The following is a 13556-nucleotide window of genomic DNA, read 5'->3' on the forward strand; positions in this document are numbered from 1 at the left end:
GCATTTTTCAGCTGTGGAAGCAGTTATTGAAATGGGGAAGCTAGCAGAAAAGTCATCTCAATGTGAAGACAAACCGACGGTGGATGAAAATACAGGCAGTAACCTCCTGAGTTTAGCTGCCCAAATTGCTTTAGAGGTAGAACAGATAACATTGTCTTTATTTTGCTTTATTGATATAAGAACAGCTGTAAACTCTGTAATATTTTCTACTTTCAGTACTTCTATGTATTTCATGCATTTCATGCATTTCTGAGTATTTCATGCTTGTATAACCAAGGTCTCACTATACATTTTCAAATGCATTGTGTAAAGCAAAGTAAAAATTGATTTCACATTCGAAGAAACTGTTTTTTTCCAGGAAAATTAGTGATTCTGAATTGCAAAATATTGATAACTAGAAATGACATTGCATATTGCTAGTGCGGTTCATACAAAACATGTTTTAATTTCTTTTCAGAATGAACAACAAGTTGTGGCTATCAAAGCTTTGGAGTATTTATCTGAACATTCACGAGACTGCCGACAAGTATTTGCAGCTCTAAAGTGAGGATTCAAGCGATTTACAAGGACAGAGAACTCTGATTTCTCTTTCAAACTTAATTTGTTTTGTTGAAGAAAGTGGAAAACAGAGTAGATGAATGATTAGTTAGCAGTCTTTTTGGTACTGTAGATGCACCTCAGTCCTGAACTCTTAGCTGCAAATATTCCAAGTCTTTTTCCAAGCTGATATTAATAGCTCTGAATTTTATGACGTCGTTGTGTTTGAACAGATGACCAACAGCAACTCTGAAGAGATTGCAACAATATGTCTGGTGAAAATACAGGTTCATTTGTATCCCCTGATGAAGTACTATCTTCTTGTTGAAACACTCTATCACTTCTATGAAAACAAATGTTAGGAGAAAGATCTATTCCTTCCAATTTTTGCTTAAAACTTTTATGAATGTATATTTATTTACTTACTATTACGTGATTTAACAACATGGTATACAAAAAAAAGGCTGTAGGGAGGGAAATACTACAATCTTATTCTCAGTTTGACACTGAATTCTGTGAGTTACATGGACAGGTGGTGTAAAGAAGAAAGTGGGATCCTTTCTGAAACCTGAGGTCAAAGTACACTGTTGGAAAAAGTTATCTTGTTTCTTCATTGTTGTTTTTTCTTATATTCAGATGCTTGGTTCGTCTTGTGTTGTCAAAGGTCGTAGTAGAAGATGAAGAGAAAAGGTGAGTACATTTGCAAAACTATATTCCATGGTGGATATCTTACACAATTAGTGTACTTATACATATATGTATATACAGGGCTTATTTTCTTACAGAGTAATCAAAAGATTAGTTTTTATGCTAGTTAAAAGTTCACAGATGACTTCCCAACTCAAGCTAATGATGTCACAAAGAACATCTACTTGCATAACGTTTCCTTTAGATATTTCTTTTTTTGTGTTCCAATTTTATTAATGCCTAAGACAGTTATGTTTGATGGAGAATGTGAGCTAAGCAGCCTCATTTAACTTTGACCGTGGGATAAGCTATCTTTCAGATGTTCAAGAAAACAATGTAGTGTCAGTGAGATTAGAAGTTTAACCTGCAGCTGCTAACTGCAACCTAATAGCTGAGAAAACCTCCCACTACACTCGCACAGTGACCTTCACTACTTTAGATCAATAAAACTTCTTGCAGGCCTTCAGCACTCCTTTTGCATCTTCAGATACTAGAAGTTTGTAATGCCTGAGACATTTGTCACAGGAAGAATGATTATATCCATATTTATGAAGCTGTTGTATTCCAACATCAATAATGTGTTCTGTTATAACAAAATTAATCAAACATTTTCTAAAACTTGTTTTTTTCCTCCATTCTAGAAATAAAGATATCAAGTCAATGCTGACTTATTTAACCTTAGGTATGTTTTTGTTTTGTTTACATTTTCTGTAGTTTTTCCATTTTTGAACATTTAATGTTATAATTAGGTCCATACTGCCCAAATGTTCAGAATCCTTAGTTCAGTCTAGGTTCTCAACTTCCCAATTCATTGAAAGTTAGGGGTCAAGTTAACACTGGAGATTCAGCACTGCTGTCAAGTTGGATCTCAGTGCTACAAGTTTTTGCTATGGAAAGCTTGTAGGGTAGTGCAGGAAGAACTGTTTCCAATAGAGCCTTTTCTTGGCAGCTTCTCTGAGACAAAGGGCTCTTTCTTCTAGGCAGTTTTGCTGTAGGAAGGAGAATTTAGTGCTTCGTAAGGCCATGCATGCAGGCAACAGATATTTGGGCACAAGCCACAGCCCCTGTGGCCTCAGATGACTGTCTCATACTCTGACTGCATTGGCAGGAACAAAGTTAGTATCTTTAGTAGCAGGGCTACCACAAAAGGAAGAAGTTTGGTTTTGTACTCTGAATTAGCAGCATGACTTTCTGTTGGCATTAATTAAATGCCAATAATGGTCTTTGCTGTTCTAGCTGTTCAAAAGGAAAGATTTTTAAAACTAAGTTAGTGCTTTTTTATTTCTTATTATTTATTTGTTTGTTTGTTTATTTTGTCCTGGACAGTTTAGAAAACTGCAAGGAGCAAGCAATTTGTTGAATGACAGGAGATGCTTGTCAAAATTGATGGCCGCTTTTAAGTTGTGCCATCCTTTGAAGTAGAATTTTCTTATTTGCATTGTAAGAGGTACAGTGGTTTCACAGAGTACTTCTTTTTTCCATCAAAATAAGTAGTTGTTTTTTTTTTTCACCAAATCTTTTTTACCCCCCTCCTTCAACCTTGGAAAAGAAAATTAATGAAATTGTAGAACTTTTTCTGTACTAGTCATTCTTAACTACAACTCAGAGAAGAGAATGATGAACAGAAGAAAAAAAAAGAAAAAAAAAAAAAAGGTTCCTTAAAGAAAGGCCTTAAACAACAGCTATTAAATTTAATCCCCACCCAACTTTTTGTACAAATTAAGTAAAACTCCTCTGCATTAGGCTTCAGTGTCAATAAATTGAAGAGGCAATACCTATTGGCAGCCTTATGTATCTTACCTGAAATGCTGTTTAAGGCACATTTTGATGCTTTTTCTAGTCAAGCATATTAGATTTAAGTTGTGAAAATAACTCTTCATTGGGAATTACAAGGGAGTTTTGGAAACTGGTATTCTAATAATGTAGTTATTAGACTTGGAAATGTTTTTATTCTGCTCAGAAAATGTAACATATATTGAACAACACATTTTCTGCAGCTCACAGGAAACTTGCTGAGCCTTTCACAGAAGAGAATTTGGCAAGGGACATAAGGACCTTTGAAGCCCACTGGTTTAGAAAAGTTGGTAGGTTGTATTCTTCAGATCTAAACTGAATCACCTCCACCTTCACTTAGCCAGACCTCAAGGAAGAAAGAAGTGTTTAAAGATGCAGTATTACAGAACTTGTCACCTTTGGCAGTCTCTGCCTTAGTGTTAAAGTTTTGATGCATTTTCTGTCTTTGGAAACTATCTGGTATGCCTCATATTAGAGATGGTATGTCTCTCCTGGTCTTTGTTAAACTGTTTTGGTGAGGAAGTTAGTGTATTTGGTGCCTGTAAATAAAAATATGAGGGTAGGGTAATGAATTGAAAAAATGTTTTAGATTTTTGCTTCAGCCAGAGTATACAGGGAAGAAAATAGTTGAAATCAATAGAAGAAGACATCTGTCAAGATGAGCTTTTGCATACATCCTCTGTAATGTAGCAGTGCTCTAAAAGTAGCAAAGAAGGAAGAGAAGCCGTAGAGGTCAAATCCAGCAACACGAGTTGAATGGAACTGACCTATGGTGGCTGTGCTCTTTCCAAGGCAGCATTCTCATGCACTGAAGAAACAATTCACGCACTGCGAAAAAAATGTCCTAGGCAATAAATTAATGTGAAAGTTAGAATCTGCAAAGTCACTGTAGAATCTAAACATGTAATTGGGTTGGATTCTCATACATAATTCTCAGTTGTCTTTAGGTGGCTATGGCTAAACCATTTACTAATCAGAGCTGTATGTTTAAGTGTATGTTTAACTGACCCTGCTGGGATAAAATGGAACTTTTTTTTTTTTTTTTCTCCTTGTCTTGGGAATATTAGTCAACACTTTTATTCAGATTCTGATCTTGTTTGTTAACAAGAAAGTGCTCCTTCCAATTCATGCTCTTGTGGGTAGGGTACATGTTAGAACAGATACTTTATTGTGATAAAATGATTAAAACAAGATTTGAAAGCATGAAAAAACTATGTTAACAAATCACTAATATCTCTTGCTATTAAATGAGGTGTTGATATTTTGATTAAGAAATTGAATTGCACAATGTGTACTGCTTATTACTAGAGATTAGATGGGCATAAGCAATAACATGTTGAAGATTTTTATTCTAGTCTCCATTTTATGTCTTTGTTAGCTTGGAACTTAGCTGTACAGTTCAAGGACTGCCCTGAAAAGATGAGGGATTTTTTTGTGCTGTCTTTCAAGGTACGTACTCTTGCTTATAATATCTCTGATAGAGGAATATTGTCATCTGTCTAGTCCTGTTAGAAATTATATCCATGTAATCAAGTATCTTGTTGGAGACATGCGTGTCTGCTCCAAAGATGGAATGCTGGAATGCTTCCATCAGAAGGCAATTGACTTGTAATAAAAAAAATACTAAGCATTATTTTCATACTTTGCATTCTGTTGCTTAAAAATATTGTAAGAAATTTAGACTTCAGTGAGAACTTCCTAAAATAAATAGGTTCTGATGTTTGGGAACTGTATCATTAATAGGAATATGTTACACAAAGAAATACTTGAGTCCTAACAAGAATTTCTACCAACAATGTACTTTTTGTATGTGTTTGTAGAGAAGGGGCTCCAACACTTCTGTATTCTTTGTATTTAAATAATCTTCTTGTGTAATTTTACAAACAATATTGCAATATAAATATATACCATTCATGCCTGATTACTAGACAAGTCGTAGAGGACACTTGGCAGTCATCTGTTCAAGAGCAAATTTCTTTATATAGTCAGAATTCCCATAACTTCTTCCTATTTTTGGTTTCAGTTGTCCCAGTTTTGTCCTTCTGACAAAGCTGTTCTAATTGCTCAGAAGACATGCCTGTTAATGGCAGCTGCGATTGATCTTGAATTGGGGAGACAGCAAGTAACATCTTCTGAACAGGTAGGGCACTGTTGTTACCTGATTCGGTAGGTATTCATGAAATGAACATTCAATGCAGTATTTTTTTGTTTAGATTTTGAAGTCTTCATTGTTTTACTGAGAACAGGATATTAAAATGTAGGCATGGTAACCTTCCATAATTAATTTGAATCAATACACCTAATGCTTGTCAGGCAATTGAAACTGCTGGATGTCTGTAAAGTAGTTCTGTTGACTTCAGTGGATCTGAACATATTTATATCAGCAAAGGGTCAGGACAGTGTCTTTTCTTAAAGGAATTTCAGTCTCCCTCATTTATTACGTAAAGAGTCTGCTGCTAAACGTAGGATTGCCAGGCAGGTAATTACTGCATCTTTAGGATTATGCCATCACTGAAAATAATTACCAATGTTGTTATATGGTTATGAGAAAGCTCACCTTTTTATTTTTTCATACATCCTTTCTGAGGGTTTGTTACTTACTGTGGAAAGAAGGAATTTGTTATGTGGGATTCAGCGGTTTCGCAGTCTCAATAACACCATTTTATGTTTGAGAGCTAAAATAAATTATGTCCCATAGGGACAGGTATGGCCCTTTCTGGACTGATGGAACTTTCCGTGTGAAGAGTCTTTGCCTGAAATGTGGAGGTCTTTGCAAAAGAGAGAGAGAAAAACAAAACAGTAACTCATGTAGATGATGTATTAATTAGGCTGGTTCTGCATTTATTATGTAATTAGATATGGAGAACTCTCTTCTGTTGTTAGTTGTGAATTGTATATTCCTTTTGCTTGTAAAATTATGACAAAAATTTATTCTAAAATTTGTGAATTAGATGGAGTTTTTGACTCAGGCTCTTCAACATCTCCAGGCATGCAAGGAGGTATGGAAAGTTCTGAAATTAACAGGTAAGCTGCCAGGTGTACAGTACACATGACGTAGTCACTGAATTCATTGAAAATATAGCACGTGTGGAATTACTGTTTTAGCTGAGGAGTGTTGAAGCAGATCTATGGCAATATGATATAAGAATTGACAATGCCAGCTATGGGTTTTTGTATGTCATTGCAGGCTTTTTATTATATAGGTGCTGTGAAGTGGGGAATGATCTTTCAGGGTGAATTTGGTTGACTTTTCTGTCTTAACTGTTAAGAAACTCTATCTTTTTGCTCTAGACTAGACTGGTGTCAGATTATCATTTTTTTTCCGGTCTAGTCTTGTGCGGGAGTAAGATGGTTTCAATAATTTTACTGGACTCTTCCCATATAAGGCATTAGAAACTACAGAAAGACCTATTGCTGTACTTTGAAGTGCCAAAACCCATCCTCTGTTCCTTGACTATTCTGTGTCCTTTTAGATCAGACTAATCACAGGAGTCTGGAGTGCTTTCAGCTGACAGCTGAGATGCTGTGTGACTGTTAGCTTAGAGGCTGCATGCTTCCCCTTTTTGGTAATAAATTGGTAGAAAAATTTATGTTGTCCTTGTCTGGCCTGCAGTCCAGTTTCTTTTCAGTGTTAGGTTTTGGACATTGTGGAGTTTCCATAGTAAGATGCATTAATATTTAGCTTTTGTCAATAAATTTACTTGCTGTAAAATGTTACTTGCATAAGCTTTATTGTTTCTGAACTAAAGTTTCATTATATAGCTTGCGTTTGAATTCTGTGTATTCCTATGCTCAAAACCCATGGGGTTGATGACCTCAGTCCAGGGACATTTCACTGGATTGGAGTTCTTATTGCAGAGGTTTGTGGGATGGTAGCCTGGTGTTTCCCTTACTTCTTCACTGGACCTTAGCCAGTGTGTGGATAAGTCTGTTGCCCTGGAGGAAGCTGAAAATGTTCTGCTTTGGACTTCTAAGGCTCCTCTCCAAGACTGTTCCTATATTCCACTTGCTCTACTGATAAATGAGTACCTTAATGATTTTGCTACCTGTTGGAAGCAAAATGTGTACTTTGTGGTGCAGCACATATATATATATATAGTTTTAAGAAAATGAATCATTGCAAACAGGCAATTCTGTCTTTCTTGTAGGAGATTTTGCTAAAGATCCCACAGACACTTTGTTGCTGCTGTATGAATTTGAAGCAAAATCCAAACTTAATGATCCAACACTCAATAGCCTTATGGAGTCAGTATGGGAGCAGCCACAAATAGAGGTCAAGACGCTAGAGATCATTGCATGTAAGGACTGCATTTGTACTTTCATAGTTCTTCAAGCCATGAAAAACAGCTATGTTACTCTTTCCTGTTCATTTGAGGTGACCAGAATTATTGTGTATTGCACAGCATGCAGAAAATGATGTTCTTTTGTCCTGAAGCAAATACACTTTGGTTCTCAGTAGTATTAGGAGATCTGATAAAAGAATGGCCCTAGTTGATTCATGCCCCAAGACAGAAGTTTTAGGATGTGTATTTGTCTAGATTTGGAGTTTCAACTTAGTGTAGTTAATTTGTAAATAGCACTTCTCTATATTATACCGTGCTTTTTTTTAGTGACCAATGAGATTAAAGTCTGGCTCCAGTCACTTCTTTCTTGTTCTCTGTTTTCTTTTGTTTTTAAGCACTAGCAATGGAGCCTCCAGCTCGGTATCCTGCACTGTGTAAGAAAGCTTTGCAGGGTGCACTAAACCTTCACAGGAAGCAGACTGCCATTGATGCTGTGAAATTTAGGTTAGTGTTATCACATAGCTTTGCCATGAGTCTCTGATGGGAAATGTGATAGAGATATAAAGCCTGCAACTGGAAAAAGTGGGTTTTAGCTTATTTTCAAAGTTGCACTAATCGCTGGCTAACCAACATACCACTGAAGTGTGACTGTCCAACAGGTGCGTTAGCTGCAACCTATTTGCTAGGCATATTTTCTGAAACTGTTATATTTTCAATAAATGAAAGCATTGAGGATAGAGAATGAAAATTAGATCTAGAAAGGATCTCTGGCTGTTTCTTGTGATAAAAGTGTTCATTGCAAACGTTGTTCTGCAGCAGTGAACTAGTGAAGTACTGAACTAGAAAATTAAGACAAATTAAAGGCTAAGAAGAAAGCTAAGAGCTGTAAGTTAGTGATGCCATAGTATGTACATGAATTATTCTGCTGGGTAACCAGCTCTGCAACAGACATTGCTGGCGGAATCTGAAAAACAACCTGGTGTGTTCCTCTTTCTCAGCTGTATCTCATAATGGATTTTTTTTTCCATTTTACCAAGTTCTGTGCAGTAACCACTGGGCAAAAGCAACCATTAATACTACCTTTCTTACTTTGCACTGCGAAAGAAAGACCTGTTTTTAGAACCTATGTATTGTTACTGATTCTTTGAGGACACTGAGGACTTAGCTCTTGGTGAAACTAGGAAAGTTGTCTTCTCTTTTTCTTTGCTGCTGTGTATAGCAACCCATGAAAACACGATAAGCCTGAGTTACTTTAGAAATGAATTTCTACTTTCATACTCACGTAAATAAAGAAGTATTTACTGCTCTTGGTTCCCTTTTTGCACAGGCTGTATGAATGAGTTCTGATGCTAGGAAAATGTATGTCTCTGCTGTAAGACTGTGAACGTAATAAGCACAGGGGTGGACATGCCAGGATGGCAATCATAGATGCACAAATTAATGCGCTGCTAGTGCTAAAATGGAGCTGTGTGTTCTGTGCATGTGGTATTTAATGTTTCCTCTTTCACTCTGTTTTGATTAACAGCAAATGCTTACATAGTTTGATTAATCTTTCTTTGCCAACTGGAGTAACTGACTTGGATGCTTGTGTGCTGCAAGAGGTATGGGGCTACTTTGAAGATGCTCTGAGTGTGATCAGCAGCACAGTAAGTTGAACAGGAAACAAAAGATTGGGAAATTGGGAAAAAACACGTTTAAAAAAACTTTCCCATCAGATTGAGTGTAATTAGTAGACTGAACGTTGTATAGTGTTATATATGAAGCAGCTAAGACTTCAGTAAAAGATGCACTGCAATTACCTCAAAAGAAATGGCTTTTGGATATTTATAACTGAATTATTAATTTTCCTAGATTTTGTTAGGGCTTTTTTAGAGATACTTAAGGCCAAATTTTCAGTGCCTCTTTTATAAACATTCTGAGCTAGAACATTTATCTTTCCTCCTCTTGCTTTCTACATTCATTTGCAGAATGTGGTTTTGTAAATGCATATTGCTTTTCTGGATTGTTTTAAAGCCGGGTAAAATTTGGATACCAATCCTGCTTTTTTTTTTTTTTTTTTTCCCTCAATGTTTTGTAGATGCATTCAGGGACTTAATGTATTACTGTTTTTTTTTTTTTTTTTCCAAATGACCTAGAACTAGATTCCTGTGCTGTCAGTACTTATTGAGCCGCATTTGTTCTTGAGTGCCTTGTTTCTATGACGACAGGTATATGGAGAAGAAAACCTTTCCTTCTGTAAGCATTGTTGGTATTCCTTTCAGGCCTGAAGAATGTGCTGTACAGCGAAGGCAGCTGTAATGCAGTCAGATATTTCTACTTACAATCGATAGCTAAGGAGTTAATCAGTTAAGGAGTATTCCCGTTATGCAGGACTAGTGGAACCAATACTGTTTCATAATTTTATTCCAGTGCATGACTGTTTCTTTAGTCAGGTTTGAATGTCTCTTTTATAAAAATAATATAAAGTTATGCTGTTCCTTGCTTACCAAAAAAGAACATGCCCACATTCATACCTGCCTTTCATCAATGTTCTCATCTATAAATTTGGTAATGTTCTTGTATAGAACTTCATGTTCATATCGTGAGGGGTGTGAATGGCATGTTAATGTGGACTGATACTCATAACAGCGTAATTTCGTCTGTACTAGAAGGCCTTCTTTTGCAGTCTTGCTTATGGCTGCAGATACTAATTGGTACCATGCTAAGAGAAGGACCCTGGTGCAGCACAACAGAACATTGTCAGTTAGAAAACCGGGATACCACTCATGATTTATACCTCCTATTCAGAAATGGATGCTACAGTTCAGAAATTCACTCTGGGCCCTCAAACTTAGGATGAGAAGGATCTATCAATCCATCTGCTTGTCCTTGCCTTCCCTAACTGAATGAGGTTTTAGCTCCTGTTGGGTACTTCAGCTTCTGTTCTGTGGTTATTATTAAGGGCTGCTTTCACACTGGTAAGGCATTGCCACAGCATCTAAAGAAATTCTGCACACTTCAAGAACTGCTTTTGATCTTCAGTGAGCAGCTAGGTCCCGCTCTACAGTACTGTTTGGATAAACTGCTAAGTACTGCAGCAGTAAGACCAGCCTGTCTGCAGATGGACTGTAGGAAAACAAGCTTCCATTCTAGCATTTTCCCAGTCCCACAGAATTGTATTTTCTGACCTACCAATAAGTAACTGCAATGTGACTTATCCATGTTGGAAACAAGCTGTTTGACAATAGTGCAGATGGACTGTGAAGTACAGAATAGCTCTGAAAGAATTCTCCTTTGTTTAGGAGAAAAAAAAATCCCTGTTTTCCCACTCGAAAACTAAACTCTGATGTACTCTTGGCTAGTCAAGAGAAAAGTCCATTTTCTGATGAGCTGCTGTTTGTTGTTTGCTACTACAGGATGGTTACCCAGAGATGGAGATCCTTTGGTTGATGACAAGAGCCTGGAATACAGGAATATTTCAGTATACCATTGGTAAATATAAGGAAGCAGAGCAATGGTGTGGATTAGGAATGCGTTTCCTCAATCATCTAGGATCTCTGAAGAAAACCTACGAAGGCCATGTAAGTGCAACCAGACGGGTATTAGGAATGGGGGCGAATGTCTGGGTTGAATTCGTTAGGAATAGTTAGTAGTGGAAGGGAGGAAATGAAATTTCATTTGAAGAAATGGATTTGGGTGTAGAAATCACTACCTATGATCTTTAAAGAGTTTCAGAAGCAGCATGGTACCCAAATATTTTCAGGGAGCTTGATGCTAAAAGATTTTTTTCGAAGTGAGGCTAGAATAGATTTCTACACGGTAGAAAAAGTGATGTAGCATCTTCTTACTGGAAGGATTGCACAAGTGGCTTACTGGAAATAAACTTCAGACTATTTGTGGCTGTGGGGAATTCCTTGTACCTCGCCTGCTTTCACTAAAGGCAAGATGCTGTACCATTTTACTTAAATCATCTGTTGCATGAATACTTTAAAGCTTGGTTTCCAGTATGATCTAATAACTTATAATTGGGGTTTAAGTTGAAATTAATGAAATCATTAAAGCTCAGCCACTTTCTATGAGGGAGAAATTTCAGAGCTAGTACCCCTACAGAGAGCAGCAACACTTTTTCTTACTCTGTCACAAGTAAGCTTCTCGCTATAGTTTTTGGCTGGTGCTCCTCATGATTGCAACACAGCACAGCCTGGTTGGTGGTATGTGACCACCATTCATTCTCTTATGTACAAGCCTGGTTGCAATTTTTGTATTATTTTAAGTACATCAGTTAAGACAGTAAGAATAGGTTTGTTAATTGATGAAAACTTGGCTATATCAGTATAAATAAATCCACCTTTGTGAGGTGCAGCTGATTTAAACTAAAGCCCCATGTTTAAATCTTCACACGAATCTAAAATTGTTTAATTTTTTTACATGAATCTAAAATACAAAATTTAGAAGCTGGTTGTTGTCTCCCACCTCTTCCCCCACTCCTCTTCCTTGCCATTTCTTTAAATTATCTCGTTGTATGATACTTTACCCATCCTTGCTGACTCAGACAAATATGGTGCTTGTCTTCTGCAGATGGTTGGTCTTTATAGTGAGGTTCTGGACAAATTGGACAGAGCAAAAGGGTTTATTCCAAATGAAGAATAATGATAGCCATAACTGGAAGGAGGACAGCAGTCTCTTGGAAGCATCCTGCTGACTGAAGGAGGCTGTTAGCTCTGCAGCAAGGCGTGAGGTCACAGGAGCAGTGGAAAAGAAACCAGGATCTCCCTCTTGTTGGTGATTGAGTTGTATACTTTTTAGGAAGCATTTATTGAATAAATGTAATTGTTTTCCTCTAGGGAAAAAAGTTTCATTCTGTGGATCTGTATAACAGAAATAAATATATAGCTGTCTCACGAGATGGGCCTGCAGTTGTGGAACAGGTTAATTTAAATATTAAAATTTAAATTCAGTAGTAAGTGGCACTATGAACAATAAAAGTATTCCAAGACCACGCATCTCCTCTGGATGCCATAGATGCCTTGCTACATAAATATTTATTAGATTGTTTAGTTTTCAGTCCATTTTGTTATGGATAAGAATTCAGAGCTGTTTGCCAGGATCACAGTTTAGTTAGAATATAAAAGAGCAGGTGCTACAGAAGAAAAGGTAAAGCTTTAACTAGGTACTACTTTTTTATAGACTACTGACTGTGACATGCCATGCATAGTTCAGCATTGTATACATTTGTATAATTTTTAACTGGGCATACATCCTATAAATGTTTTTTTCTGCTTTTTCTGTAAGAAAATTCAAGTTCCCCTGAGGGACATTGTCATTTTGGGTTCTCTTGTTTGCTTACTGGAGAGCTGTAAGTGTTTTGCTGCTTGTTCTTTACAAACTGTACACAGAAGGGAGGGCTGATAGACCCTCCCTTCTGATGGAGCAGTATATTTCAGCTATAAGATCATCTGGTCTGTGATTAGTATTTATCTAAATTCATTAGAAAAGGTATATTTTATTTATGACCAGATTATTAAAGCCTATTCAGAAAGAGGACAGCTACTAACAGCAGGATGCTGGCTATAGAAAAGAAGAAATTGCAGCAGTTGTGCTGCATTCCGAAAGAAGAGCTTACTGTGCTTAGTGCAGTGGCCTGGGCCCTTCCAAACAAGAAGTAATTAAAACATTTACCTGCACTGCATCCTCTAGGTTCCATGGACATCTTCTTTTCCCAGTCTGAGCAGACCAAATAATACGAGTGATTTCTGCTTTTCACGTGCACCAGGCACCACGTTGAAACCAGCCTCCGGCATAGCTGCCACATCCTCTTGCCTGTTACGCAGATGGATACTGGCTCGTTTCCTGAAGGCAGATACGTGCAGGCGTGTGGCATTTACAGCAACCATAAGTTGGAACATATTGTACTGGATACTTTGCAGTGCTGCACGGGTCAGTATCAGCTTCTGGATAACAGTGCAAGAATGGGACTTCCCCCAGGAGTGCATTACACTGAAGATGGCAAACAGGGAAGTGTTGTGAAGTTTATAGGACTGGTGCCAGTGATGGCAAGATGCAGGATAACATGGCTGAGGCTGGTGCTGCGTGAGCTGCGCCTCTGCCAGAGAGTTTGTTATGAAGAGTTTAGTTGCTCTTGAGGCCCAGCTTGATAGAACTGTTGTGGTAGGATTAGGAAGGTACAGTGTGGCAATAGTCAAGCAGGATGCAAAAAATAATCATCCTCAGCTAGATTACATACTTGATTTTATTCCTGAGGTCTACCCCAGGGCC

General features: G+C 37.3%; 1 protein-coding gene across 1 annotated transcript in view; it reads left to right on the top strand.

Moving 5' to 3' along the window:
- Positions 1 to 12528, top strand: part of TEX11 (testis expressed 11) — a 31777-nt gene extending 19249 nt beyond the window's left edge. Inside the window, exons 16-28 of the mRNA XM_032196436.1 lie at positions 12 to 136; positions 458 to 543; positions 1174 to 1227; positions 1866 to 1906; positions 3222 to 3308; positions 4397 to 4467; positions 5042 to 5158; positions 5970 to 6042; positions 7167 to 7316; positions 7697 to 7805; positions 8827 to 8947; positions 10697 to 10861; positions 11859 to 12528. Coding sequence (XP_032052327.1) covers positions 12 to 136; positions 458 to 543; positions 1174 to 1227; positions 1866 to 1906; positions 3222 to 3308; positions 4397 to 4467; positions 5042 to 5158; positions 5970 to 6042; positions 7167 to 7316; positions 7697 to 7805; positions 8827 to 8947; positions 10697 to 10861; positions 11859 to 11930 — 1271 coding nt within the window. The 3' untranslated portion in view covers positions 11931 to 12528. The remainder of the gene's footprint in view (positions 1 to 11; positions 137 to 457; positions 544 to 1173; positions 1228 to 1865; positions 1907 to 3221; positions 3309 to 4396; positions 4468 to 5041; positions 5159 to 5969; positions 6043 to 7166; positions 7317 to 7696; positions 7806 to 8826; positions 8948 to 10696; positions 10862 to 11858) is intronic.
- Positions 12529 to 13556: the final 1028 nt, after the last annotated feature.

This window comes from Aythya fuligula, chromosome 13 (assembly GCF_009819795.1).
Source record: "Aythya fuligula isolate bAytFul2 chromosome 13, bAytFul2.pri, whole genome shotgun sequence".
Taxonomy (NCBI): domain Eukaryota; kingdom Metazoa; phylum Chordata; class Aves; order Anseriformes; family Anatidae; genus Aythya; species Aythya fuligula.